This window comes from Esox lucius, chromosome 7 (assembly GCF_011004845.1).
Source record: "Esox lucius isolate fEsoLuc1 chromosome 7, fEsoLuc1.pri, whole genome shotgun sequence".
Lineage (NCBI taxonomy): Eukaryota > Metazoa > Chordata > Actinopteri > Esociformes > Esocidae > Esox > Esox lucius.
This window is the reverse complement of record NC_047575.1, coordinates 14,942,648-14,957,412: the sequence shown is the minus strand read 5'-3', so window position 1 is coordinate 14,957,412 and position 14,765 is coordinate 14,942,648. Positions and strand designations below refer to the sequence as shown.

General features: G+C 43.1%; 1 protein-coding gene across 1 annotated transcript; it reads left to right on the top strand.

The window, feature by feature from the left end:
- The first annotated feature begins 1,272 nt into the window (after nucleotides 1–1,272).
- LOC117594745 (protocadherin gamma-A12-like) lies at nucleotides 1,273–4,580 on the top strand. Its single transcript, XM_034293448.1, has one exon. The coding sequence runs from the start codon at nucleotides 1,273–1,275 to the stop codon at nucleotides 3,691–3,693; it is 2,421 nt and encodes an 806-aa protein (XP_034149339.1). The 3' UTR covers nucleotides 3,694–4,580.
- Nucleotides 4,581–14,765: the final 10,185 nt, after the last annotated feature.

Here is a 14,765-nt window from a genome sequence, read left to right as displayed (position 1 = left end):
GTGATGAGTGATGAAAACTGCCTCAGGAAGCAACATCAGCACAAGAACTGTGCTTTGGGAGCTTCCCGAAATGGGTTTCCATGTTCGAGCAGCTTTACCCAAAACTCACACAAACATGCGTGATGCCAAGCTTCGTCTGGGGTGGTGTAAAGCATGCCGCCACTGGACTCAGGAGCAGTGGAAACGTTCTCTGCAATGATGAATCCCACTTCAGTATCTGGCAGTCTGCTGGATGAGTCTGGGTGTGGCAGATGCAGGAGAGCGCTACCTACTGGAATGCATTGTGCCTACTGTAAAGTTTGGTGGAGGAAGGATAATGGTCTGGGGTTGTGTTTTAGGGTTTGGACTAGGCCCCCTAGTTCCAATGAAGGGTCATTTTAATGCTACAGGATACAAAGACATTTTAGACAATTGGGTGCTTCCAACTTTGTGGCAACAGTTGGGGGAAGGCCCTTTCCTTTTCCAGAATGACTGTGACCCTGTGCACAAAGCAGGGTCTATAAAGACATGGTTCAATGAGGTTGGTGTGGAGGAACTCAAGTGACCTGCACAGAGCCCTGACCTCAATCCAGTTGAACACCTTTGGAATGAATTGGAAGAGCAATTGCGAGCCAGGCATTCCCCTCCAACATCAGTGCCTGACCTCACAAATGCTCTTTTGGCTGAATGCGCACAAATTCCCACAGTGACACTCCAAAATCTTGTGGAAAGCCTTCCCAGAAGAGTGGCAGCTTTTATAGCTGCAAAGGCAGGACCAACTCAATTAATGCCCATAGTTTTGGAGTGGGTTGCCCAACAAGCTCATATAGGTGTGACAGTCAGGTGTCCACATACTTTTGTCCATATAGCATACCTCACTTTTAATTCACTCTGGAATTTAAATGTTGTGGATTGTTAGGTTATCAAAACATTTTCAGTCAGTTGTTGAACTAGGAGGAATGGGCCACAAGACTTCTTGGATGGAGTTCATGAATAATTTTTTTTTTTTTATTGTATTTGTTTAATGCCACTAACTGCAGTGTTTAAATAAGTACTCAGTGTGTCGCTATACACCAGCAGTCTACATATATTTACGTCTCTCCAACAACTGTAATATTAAAATGCGTGAAAACACCATGCTGCGTCACGCAGTTTCGCTTGAGAATCTGGATGTATGGGTCGCATTTGTTTTTCCAGTCGCTTATCAGTTTGTTAAACTATCACATTTTATGTCGTCGAGTTTTTTTTAATCAAGAACACCTAGACGTTGTTTCAGTAAGATTACCTTTAAAGATGGAACACAACGGTTTCTCGTTCTCAATACTCTGTGGGACGTTATTTTCTCTGCTGGAGCTGCACGCTTCCCTTGGTGATATCACCTATTCTATTCCAGAAGAGATGAAACGTGGATCTGTGATCGGAAATATAGCAACGGATCTGGGGCTGGGTGCTGACAGTTTGTCGGCTCGTGAGGCTAGGTTAGACGTGGATGGCAGAAGTAGACTCTACTGTGAAATTAATGCTAATTCCGGGGATTTGGTCGTTGCTGAAACAATAGATAGAGAAGAGCTGTGTGGTCCAAGGGTTGCATGCGCTTTGAAATACGAGCTTGTGCTTGAAAATCCTTTAGAATTGCACCGTATTATCGTTCAAATACAGGATATAAATGATAATTCACCTAGATTTCCAAGTGAACACTTACAGTTAGAGATAAGCGAGTCCGCGGTGAAGGGGCAACGTTTTCCCTTAAACGAAGCCCATGACGCAGACGTAGGAATAAACGCGGTTCAAAGCTATACGCTTGAGAGAAATGACCATTTTGTTTTGGCTGTTAATACAAATAAAGACGGTGGTAAATATGGAGAGTTGGTTTTAGAGAAGGAGTTAGATCGAGAACAGCAGCAGGAGGTGACATTGTTACTTAGTGCGGTTGACGGGGGGACTCCACGGAGATCTGGTACTGCAATTATCCATGTCACTGTGTTGGATGCCAACGATAATATTCCAGTTTTCAGTCAGACTGCCTACAAGGTCAGTCTTCCAGAAAATTCTCCTTTGGATACTGTAGTAGTTACAGTGAGTGCTACAGATGCTGACGAGGGACAAAATGGTGAAGTGATTTATGATTTCAGTGGAATATCTGATAAAGCAGCGAGGCTATTTTCAATTGAAAGGGAGACCGGAAAAATTAAAGTAATTGGGCCAATAGATTTTGAAGTGGAAGCTTATTATGAAATGCGTGTCCAGGCACAAGACGGAGCCGGGTTAGTTTCTAACACAAAAGTAATTTTCGAAATCACAGATATTAATGATAACGCACCAGCAATATTCCTAAAATCTATGAAAATTCCCATCCTTGAGAACGTGTTACCTGGCACAGAGGTGGGCATCATTAATGTAATGGATAAAGACTCTGAGGGAAACAGACAGGTTCACTGCTCCATTCAACAAAACGTTCCTTTTAAACTAAATCCCTCAATCCAAAACTATTATTCTCTGGTAACAACTAGTGAACTAGACCGAGAGATAATATCAGATTATAACATAACTATCACTGCCACTGACGAGGGGTCTCCACCCTTATCCTCCTCCAAGACCATTCATTTATCTGTGTCAGACGTGAATGACAACCCACCTGTGTTTGAAGAACAATCCTACAGCGCCTATGTGACTGAAAATAACAAGCCAGGCTCCTCTATGTGTTCAGTTACTGCCAGAGACCCAGACTGGAGACAGAATGGCACAGTGGTCTATTCTCTATTGCCCAGTGAGGTCAACGGTGTTCCAATGTCCTCCTTTTTATCCATTAACGGAGACACAGGGGTGATCCATGCTGTGAGAGCATTTGACTATGAGCAGTTTAGGAGCTTCAAAGTCCACGTTGTAGCCAGAGACAATGGTTCTCCTCCACTCAGCAGTAACGTGACTGTGAGTGTCTTCATAACAGATGAGAATGATAACTCTCCCCAGATATTATATCCTGCTCCAGCAGGAAACTCCTTGATGACTGAGATGGTCCCCAAAGCTGCTCTGGCGGGGTCCCTGGTTTCCAAGGTGATAGCTGTGGATGCTGACTCTGGACAGAACGCGTGGCTTTCATATCAGATTGTAAAATCGACTGATCCGGGACTTTTCACTATTGGTCTCCACAGTGGAGAGATCAGGGCACAGCGGGACATTACTGAATCTGACAGTATGAAGCAGAACCTTGTTATATCAGTGAAAGATAACGGACAGCCCTCTCTCTCTACAACCTGTGATGTATATTTACTTGTATCAGACAACTTGGCGGAAGTTCCTGAACTGAAAGACATTTCTCATGAGGAGAGTTCCAAACTAACTTCCTATTTGATCATTGCACTAGTTTCTGTTTCCACCTTTTTCCTGACTTTCATTATTCTCATCCTGGCCGTGAAGTTCTGTCGTAGGACAAAGCCTAGAATGTTGTTTGATGGAGCAGTCGCCATTCCCAGCGCGTATTTCCCTCCCAACTATGCAGATGTGGATGGAACTGGAACTCTGCGTAGTTCTTACAATTATGACGCTTACCTGACAACCGGTTCACGTACCAGTGACTTTAAGTTTGTCAGATCTTACAATGACCACACCCTGCCAGCTGATTCAACACCAAGGAATAAACAAGATGATAACTGTGAAGCTATGGAAACTGGATCACAATATTTGACTATGGTAATGGAACATGTTGCCTACTAAATCTGGGGTAGAGTACCAGTGGGACGTTCATGGGAGAGAGTAATGTGTTTTGGTTGTCTTTTACTGTGTGTACTGATCCATACTAGAACATTTCATTTTACAAGTGGGTTAATAGCAGGTATAACATTTGGAAAATGTGATCAACCGGGAGAGGTGGTGGGTGTCATGGCGAGGTTCAGGGTGAAAAGCGAGTCAGTGTTTGCTAATAGTTAGAACTATTTGAAAATGTCACATTTATGACTTTTGGCGTGGTGTGTTGTGAATAATGTTGGTAAGAAATTGATTTACTTTACCCTTCTTTTGACCGCTGGTATGAGTCAAGCCAGACATACATACTGTAGATTGTAGAACTTTTGCTGATTACCAATCACGGGATGTTTCACCTTGACTTCATTAGGACTGGGCTGGGCTGTATCAGGGGAGCTAAAAGTTCCCAATTTACTTTCCAGTCTTTAACGTACAACTGTATAAAAAACGGTTATTGTTATTCAATATGTTGCTGTAGATAGTTGTGTAGATGGCTGTCTTTTAGAATGTTTTCATAATTTGACATTTTAACAGCACAGGTCAACATATTTAACATTCCTTAGCAGATTCACACGGTGATGAATTACTCACTAAATGGCATGGGGAGAAGGTTTGACTGAACTGGCGAGGTGTACACTGTTTCCATTAGTGTGTTTATGGACTAGACTGATGGCCATGGCATCACAGCATGAAGGAGTGTAAAGAGGCTTGCCTGGTTTATCTGAGGTCACTCCAGGGTCACTCTTCCAGCGTCCAAGTTTCTGTCAAAGAAGATTTCTGTCTTCTATGTTAAACTAGCTCAGATAAAGAGACACTGTGGCTTAAAAGACACATATGACAACACATTCTTAGGCCCAATGGGGAAAATAAACAATTTCTTCAAACTGATTTGTTGGAAATGTGTCTTTTATTGATGTGTTTTGTTCCATCACAGCATTTCTGTTTCCGTGGTTAGTAGTGTTGGGACTAAAGGACTCTGTAAGAGTAGTCCATTGATGCACAGCTCTGCTACATCTGGGTCGTGCTTCCTGTAAGTGACATTCAACACAGAGTACTGGACAAATTAACTAGTATTATGACTGTAACACCCTTCTTTGTTTCTTGTCTTTCCATGCTGTCCCACTGGGCCATTCTCTCAACATTTGAAGGTAAGAGTTATACATTTAATTTCTCTTTACCCGTAGACACATGTTGAATCAAGGTCACCCACAGACATGGGTGGCTCGTCCGGTTGGATGGTTGACAGGTAGGCCAGGGATGAGCAACTCCTCTGGGTCCGATTGTTGTCAAACTTCTGCTTCAGATCCAGCTAACATACCTGACTTCAGTTATCTATAACTAAATGTGCTTGGCAGTTTGGTTTTCATTTGCAATTAGGTCAATCAGCCATTTGCTAGGGACCGAAGTGTGACACCAATTACTTCCACAAGGAGGTGTCCATTGTTGACCTACGCAATGCGACTGATTGCTGCATTACTTCACCTTGACTTGCATGCACTTAGCGGTTTAGTCCGTCACTGAGTCATTGGCAGGTGTAGGGGGACTGAATACAGGCTGTTGTGTTTGCACGTTGTCATGAGTATCTACTTACAACATGCAGTGGTTTGTACTGTTTTCTAAACAATGACTATGTCATGCAACACTATGCAGCATGCACAGGCCTGACCGTTAGTACACAACACCAATACCAAACAACACACTACCACAACACTATGCAGCATGCACAGGCCTGACCGTTAGTACACAACACCAGTACCAAACAACACACTACCACAACACTATGCAGCATGCACAGGCCTGACCGTTAGTACACAACACCAGTACCAAACAACACACTACCACAACACACAACACCAATAACAAACAACACACTACCACAACACTATGCAGCATGCACAGGCCTGACCGTTAGTATACAACACCAGTACCAAACAACACACTACCACAACACACAACACCAGTACCAAACAACACACTACCACAACACTATGCAGCATGCACAGGCCTGACCGTTAGTATACAACACCAGTACCAAACAACACACTACCACAACACACAACACCAGTACCAAACAACACACTACCACAACACACAACACCAATACCAAACAACACACTACCACAACACTATGCAGCATGCACAGGCCTGACCGTTAGTACACAACACCAGTACCAAACAACACACTACCACAACACTATGCAGCATGCACAGGCCTGACCGTTAGTACTGTGATAGTAATTCCATCGATTGACACTCTTAAAGGAGTAAGAAACAGAGACAAAATGATCTTGGCACAATCATTTTATTATTATTTGCAAATAAGAGAGACGCGTCAAACGCTTACAAACATAATCATCAGAGGAGTCTCTACCATAAGACATGAACAATCCGTATTTATTTCAAATGTTAGAAGGGGTGTGGTAAGTTGTTGCCCATCTGTCTTGTGTAACATTTACCCAAAGGGCGGGCTGTCCCCCCACCTTATCCTTCTCAACTCCTGAGGAGACACAATGTCTGGACAATCAACAGAGACACTAAAGGGTTATACAGATTTACCAGTAACCCTCTAATCCACCGGTCAAGGATGTCTCCTAGTCAAACACCAGATCCCTCTCGGCATCTTTAACTAGTAACTCATTCATACATGTATAGGACGACCAAGAATACATCAGTTCAAGAATTTCCACAACAGTACACAACACCAGTACCAAACAACCCACTACCACAACACTATGCAGCATGCACAGGCCTGACCGTTAGTACACAACACCAGTACCAAACAACCCACTACCACAACACTATGCAGCATGCACAGGCCTGACCGTTAGTACACAACACTAATACCAAACGACACACTGCCCCAACATTATGCAGCATGCACAGGCCTGACCGTTAGTACACAACACCAGTACCAAACAACCCACTACCACAACACTATGCAGCATGCACAGGCCTGACCGTTAGTACACAACACCAGTACCAAACAACACACTACCACAACACTATGCAGCATGCACAGGCCTGACCGTTAGTACACAACACTAATACCAAACGACACACTGCCCCAACATTATGCAGCATGCACAGGCCTGACCGTTAGTATACAACACCAGTACCAAACCACACAGTACCACAATACACAACACCAGTACCAAACCACACAGTACCACAATACACAACACCAGTACCAAACAACACACTACCACAACACTATGCAGCATGCACAGGCCTGACCGTTGGTATACAACACCAATACCAAACAACACACTACCACAACACTATGCAGCATGCACAGGCCTGACCGTTAGAACACAACACCAGTACCAAACAACACACTACCACAACACTATGCAGCATGCACAGGCCTGACCGTTAGTACACAACACCAGTACCAAACAACACACTACCACAACACACAACACCAATAACAAACAACACACTACCACAACACTATGCAGCATGCACAGGCCTGACCGTTAGTACACAACACCAATACCAAACAACACACTACCACAACACTATGCAGCATGCACAGGCCTGACCGTTAGTACACAACACCAATACCAAACAACACACTACCACAACACTATGCAGCATGCACAGGCCTGACCGTTAGTACACAACACCAGTACCAAACAACACACTACCACAACACTATGCAGCATGCACAGGCCTGACCGTTAGTACACAACACCAGTAGCAAAGAACACACAGCACCACTCTAAAGTAGGTCAGGATGAGTATTGGAGTATTGTAGCTCACAACCCTCCACCTTCTTCACTGTAACAGGGAGAGAGACTCAGGGAAGGGACATGTGTTTACGGCTGTGGAGAGAATTTTACTTAGGACAATAGGAGTTGTAGGAAACAAGGTGTGGGAGTAATCAAATAAGGGAAACTAATCTCTTTTCCTGAAGCATTGGTGTCGTCTCTGGCGCGGCCTCTCGTTTGAGATTAAAGGGCCCAGGCGGCCGTAGTCTCGCCGGCCTCTCTTGACGGTTTGGGATTAAAGGGCCCTGGCGGTCGTAGTCTCGGCGGCCTCTCCACCCATCTTTTCTGTGTTAACTCCCTCCTTGGTTCTTGCGTTGCTGGGGACAAGCAGCAATGTGGGCAACATGGCTTGGTGTGTCGCTCTCTCTGTCTTCTGGAGCCTCGTCTTTCTCTCGAGTTCCTTTCATGTCCCTCGCCCCCCCCCCCCCGAGCTGCTCAGCAGAGGCCTTCATACACCTCCCTTTGCAGGGGCAGGGCTGGCATGGAGGACTGTGAGGCATGTACTGTGTGTGAGGTCATGTTTGTGAATTGGTTTGGCACATGTAGAGCACATGTTTTGGATACACAGTAGCATGCTTTGCTGCTTTGACTAATAGACTGAGTAGAGATTACCTCTGACCCCAGTCTCACACCTCCAGTTACAGGGACATAGAGGTGATGCCAACTTCTCAACATCCACATAGAGGGCATGCCAACTAGTCAACACACATAGAGGGCATGTCAACTGGTCAACACACATATAGGGCATGCCAACTAGTCAACACACATAGAGGGCATGCCAACTGGTCAACACACATAGAGGTGATGCCAACTAGTCAACACACATAGAGGGCATGCCAACTAGTCAACACACATAGAGGGCATGCCAACTAGTCAACACACATAGAGGTGATGCCAACTGGTCAACACACTTAGAGGGCATGCCAACTAGTCAACACACATAGAGGGCATGCCAACTAGTCAACACACATAGAGGTGATGCCAACTAGTCAACACACATAGAGGGCATGCCAACTGGTCAAGACACATATAGGGCATGTCAACTAGTCAACACACATAGAGGGCATGCCAACTGGTCAACACACATAGAGGTGATGCCAACTAGTCAACACACATAGAGGGCATGCTAACTAGTCAACACACATAGAGGGCATGCCAACTGGTCAACACACATATAGGGCATGTCAACTGGTCAACACACATAGAGGTGATGCCAACTGGTCAACACACATAGAGGTGATGCCAACTGATCAACACACATAGAGGTGATGCCAACTGATCAACACACATAGAGGACATGCCAACTTGTCAACACACATAGAGGGCATGTCAACTGGTCAACACACATATAGGGCATGTCAACTGGTCAACACACATAGAGGTGATGCCAACTGGTCAACACACATAGAGGTGATGCCAACTGGTCAACACACATAGAGGTGATGCCAACTGGTCAACACACATAGAGGGCATGCCAACTGGTCAAGACACATATAGGGCATGTCAACTAGTCAACACACATAGAGGGCATGCCAACTGGTCAACACACATAGAGGTGATGCCAACTAGTCAACACACATAGAGGGCATGCTAACTAGTCAACACACATAGAGGGCATGCCAACTGGTCAACACACATATAGGGCATGTCAACTGGTCAACACACATAGAGGTGATGCCAACTGGTCAACACACATAGAGGTGATGCCAACTGATCAACACACATAGAGGTGATGCCAACTGATCAACACACATAGAGGTGATGCCAACTGGTCAACACACATAGAGGACATGCCAACTTGTCAACACACATAGAGGGCATGTCAACTGGTCAACACACATATAGGGCATGTCAACTGGTCAACACACATAGAGGTGATGCCAACTTGTCAACACACATAGAGGTGATGCCAACTGGTCAACACACATAGAGGTGATGCCAACTGGTCAACACACATAGAGGTGATGCCAACTGGTCAACACACATAGAGGTGATGCCAACTGGTCAACACACATAGAGGTGATGCCAACTGGTCAACACACAGAGGTCATGCCAACTGGTCAACACACATATAGGGCATGTCAACTGGTCAACACACATAGAGGTGATGCCAACTGGTCAACACAGATAGAGGACATGCCAACTTGTCAACACACATAGAGATGATGATGACTGGTCAACATACACATCTTAAACATACACATTAACACAGCTTGGCCTTTGGACAAATTGATTTGGAATAATGAGTAGAGGAGTGGCAGGGACAGGTTACATATTGAATCGTACCATATTAGAGCAACATAAGGTTGAAAGGCCATACATTGAATGCTTGCCCAGTGTATCCCTATTGTATGTCATGCTTACATGGGCTGAGCAAAAGCCCCTGTTTATTGTATGTCAGGTTCACATGCCTGCAGGTGATGCCAGCTGGTCAAGTATGATAGATGAAGCATGAGTCTTTTTGGTCAGAATCATTATTTTATTCATACTTTGCCTATTAGTTGGCCCTGTCGCTCTCCATGGTACTGAAACACCAAACTGCTGTATTCTAAGAACAGTCTTTGTGCCTGTGTTAGCATTGCTAGTGATTTTGTGTGATGGACAACTCATAGGAACAGAATAAACAAGCTTTATTCATGTGAGTTGGCATGTATATAAATCAATGTGTTTGTGTGTTTCCAACCTAAGTATTTTATGGTGACAATATTGTCCAAACTTTCTAATGGGAACATTTTCCTGTCCCCATTTTCAAAAAGGCAATTATTTTTGGCCTATTTATTAGGTTTATGGTTCAACTGAGAGTAGGCTTAGAATTTGGGTTAGAATTAGGCATTATTAGTTCGGATATGGAAAGGCATTAGGGCAAGGTTAGGTTTAGGAATACATATTAGGTTATAGAGATTAAGGTTAGGCTAACGTTAGGATTTGTAAAAGTACAATTTTTTTAATGGCAGTCAACTTGGGGTCCTGATTGAAATAACATAGTGTGTGTGTGTGTGTGTGGGTGTGTGTGTGTGTATGTAGATGCTATAATACATAATTGTATAACATGAGTAGATCAGTCTGGGTAAGTAGGTCTACTGTATTTATTGCAGATAGTCAGTCTCATCATTTTCAATATTTTACTATTATATTATATATTTTATTTTTTACTGCCATTGGTTGAGAACATTCTCTTGAACACACAGTGAATGTAATTTCAATCATGGAAATATAATTAAGTGAATGGACCTACATGTCAAAGTTCTATAAAAATATGCTGGTTGGCCATTCAAATTCAAACTGAATTGATATGTACATGTTTGTTTTTTGATAAATTATTTTTTTACATATACAAATAGATCAAAACTGATACAGAAATATTGAGTGCTTATTTATTTTTATTTAAAGAACAAACGTTATATAGAATGGTGACAAATTAAAGGGAAAACCTGAATAAATGAGCGAAGAAACATAATGAATGCAGATGCTTCCATACAAGTTTACTGCGTGAGATCATTAAACTACTTTATATGTTAATGTAAAAAAAAAAAATATATATATATTTTTTTTTTGGAGCTAACCTTTAATCTTTTTTTGTTTTTGTCGAACTCCAGTGCTTCTAGAATGGGTGAATACTGTATGTATGGGAGGTTGGGTTCAAAAGTCAGTGTTGTCAAAAGGGGATTGTATTCAAATGGATTACCAAGAGCTGTTTAATGTATAGCTGATGTGGCTATGTAATATGCCCTTTCCTTAGATGTATCGTTGTCGACATGATTTTCTGCGCGCTGGACTCTGAGTGCCGCTGTTGGACAGTAAAAAGAGTTATATGTGTCAAATTCACGGAACCTCCCATCTGAAAGATTAATTTGATCCGTAAAAACAGTCGGGGGAAGATCGCCAGGCAGGAATCAAACCCGACAAATGAAACAGCAATATAAAGACTCAGAAGCGGTTTTACATTCGAAGGGTACTTGAGATTTGTGTTGAGGAATACATCAATTTTTTCTTATTGCTTTGAAATGTTTAACAAAAACCAAGGTCGAATGACACAATGGAATAATACGGTTCTTATTATATGTGCCCTCTTCTCAAATTTTGTTCGATCCCAAGTGCGATATTCGATCCCAGAGGAAATGGTTCAAGGGTCTTTAGTTGGAGATCTTTCAAAGGATTTGGGACTAGATATCCGAAGGCTAAAATCTGGTCGTGCCCGCATTGTTAGTGAGGAAAACGACTGCGTGGAGCTGGATCCGGACAAAGGGATCTTGGTGGTGAAAAGGCGCATAGACCGAGAGGAGCTGTGTGGACAGACATCGCCTTGTAGCGTCGGCTTCGAAATTGTTCTAGAAAACCCCATGGAATTATTTAGTATCACTGTGGAAATTCTAGATATCAACGACAATTCTCCTGCTTTTGCGAATAAGGAAATGGCTATAAATATTAGTGAACTGGCGTCGCCTGGAACTCAGTTTGTTTTAGGCAGCGCACTGGATCCTGATGTAGGTTCAAATGCACTCCAAAGCTACAGTCTTAACCCTTCGACGCATTTTATTCTTAAAAAGCAAGAGTTTGTTGACGGTGGTAAACATGTGGAGATGGTTTTGGAAAGTCCGCTAGATAGAGAGAAGCAAATTGAAATGTTGTTAACATTGACAGCTACAGATGGAGGAAATCCACCAAGAACAGGGACCGTATGTATAAAAGTTAATATATTAGACGCCAATGACAATGCCCCGGTGTACAAAGCCTCTGTATTGGAGAATTCTCCAAAGGGGACATTAGTAACAATAGTCAGTGCGACTGATGCAGATGAGGGTACCAATTGTCAGGTAGAATATTACATTGACCACCTTACACAACAAAATGCTATGCTGTTCATTTTAAGTCCCCATAGTGGAGAAATGCGAGTAGCAGGTTTAATCGACTATGAGAAAATAAAGCAGTTTCAAATTAATGTTATTGCTAAGGACCTAGGTGGCCTCTCAAAATCATGCAAAGTAATTATTGACGTAATGGATGTGAATGACAATGCTCCTGTAATATCATTGACTTCGTTCTCAAATACCATTCCCGAGGACTCTCCTCCGGGGAAAACGGTCGCTATTATTAACGTCAAAGATTTGGATTCTGGAAACAATGGTAATGTCAATTGTTCCATTGACCATTCTCTTCCATTTAAGATACAATCTTCATTATCAAACTATTATACTTTAGTAACAGATAGTGTTTTAGACCGTGAGGTTGTGTCTGAGTACAACGTCACTGTGACAGCTCTGGACAAAGGTGTTCCTTCCTTACGTCACAATAAAACCCTGCGCATAAGAATATCTGATGTGAACGATAATGTGCCAGTGTTCGATAGAAGCGTGTACACTGCTCAGATATTGGAAAACAACTCCCCGGGCGTTTCAATTAGTTCAGTACACGCGATAGATAAAGACTGGGGTCAGAACGCAAGGGTCTCGTATTTCTTAGCGGATTCACAGGTGGGAGGACATTCTATTTCATCTTTGATATCGATTAATTCAGAAACAGGGGTGATCTATGTAGTGCGATCGTTGGATTACGAACAACTGAAAGCTTTTGAATTCCACATCAAAGCTCAAGATAGAGGCTCCATGCCACTTCATAGTAACGTGAGTTTTAAGCTAATAATTCAAGATCAGAACGACAACGCTCCTCAGGTTCTCCACCCAGTACAGACTGGTGGTTCTTTGGTGGCTGAAATGGTGCCTCGTTCAGCAGATGTGGGCTATCTTGTCACTAAAGTGGTGGCTGTAGATGTGGACTCTGGACAGAATGCCTGGCTCTCATATAAACTGCAGAAAGTGACAGACAGGGCGCTGTTTGAAGTGGGCTTACAGAATGGAGAAATAAGAACTATACGTCAAGTCACTGATAAAGATGCTGTGAAACAAAAGCTCACTGTTGTAGTGGAGGACAACGGGCAGCCCTCTCGATCAGCTACAGTCAATGTGAACGTAGTGGTGGCAGACGGCTTCCCTGAAGTGCACTCAGAATACCCTGACTTTACGCACGAAAAATATTACAATGACGACCTGACTTTTTATCTGGTGTTGGCCTTGGCTGTCGTGTCATTTCTCTTCATCTCGTGCGTGGTAGTTATTATATCAGTTAAGGTCTATAGATGGAGACAATTTCGCAACTTCCACGAGTCTCATCTTCCTGTTATTCCGTATTATCCACCCCGATACTCAGACGCAGGAGGAACAGGGACTCAACAACACGTGTACAACTATGAAATGTGCATGACGACTGATTCGAGGAAGGGTGACATTAAGTACCTAAGGCCAATTAGCCAAAGTCTGCTAAGTTTTGATGGAAGCGCAGACACCTTACATCGTGGACACGGAGAGACAACTTGTCGTGAATATTCAACTCTGGTAAGTGTTGATGTGCAGGATATTTAATTTTCCAACAGATTACAACTTTGTGGATGGTTGTGTTCTATTTAAATCGTTAATTATACCACTCCTATGGTTGTTGTGTTCCACTGGTCGTTGTACGTCTTGAGACACATTTACCATTTTTTTCTGGTTTGAGGTTTCCGTTATTCTACGAGATAGGCTCAGTACAACAAGGAGACTAAAACTATCTAGATATTTATAGATTTGCATGTTTGTATGTTTATAAGATTGACCCATTGATTAATTCGTGGTCGGAAACAAAATCAGAACTCAATTTGGCAGTTTGTGTCTATAAGATAAAACGATGTAGAGGGACTGTCAGTGATTCCGTGCATTTGCATTTTTTCAACTCTAAGTGCCGCTGTAGGTCAACAAGACGAGGGCATAGGCTGTGGGGGCGGTGGTCCCTCCCTTTCTGGTGTTTTAGTCCGTCACAGACGCAGTGACTTGAATCCGTTTGCAGAGAAGCAGGATATAAGTAGACATTGACAACATATCTAGATTTTTTTATATTTTTTTCGGAATTAGTTGTCTCCTCATTTGGATTTAGAACTACTCAAATGGTAAAACAATGAATTCCTCGTGTTGGGTCGATGATGAGTACAGCCTGCGCACGAAAGGACTTAATTACAGATGGCAAGTACTGTGTATTGTTTTTTGTGTCATTTGTGTAGTAGACAGTGTTCATGGACAGGCACGGTACTCCATCCCTGAGGAGATGACAGAGGGATCGTTTGTCGGTAATATTGCAAAGGACTTGGGTCTGGAGATCAGTCGGCTTGTCACCGGGAAAGCTCGCATTGTAACAAAGGGCAGTCGTCAGTATGTTGATCTCAACAGAGACAAAGGTACTCTGGTTGTT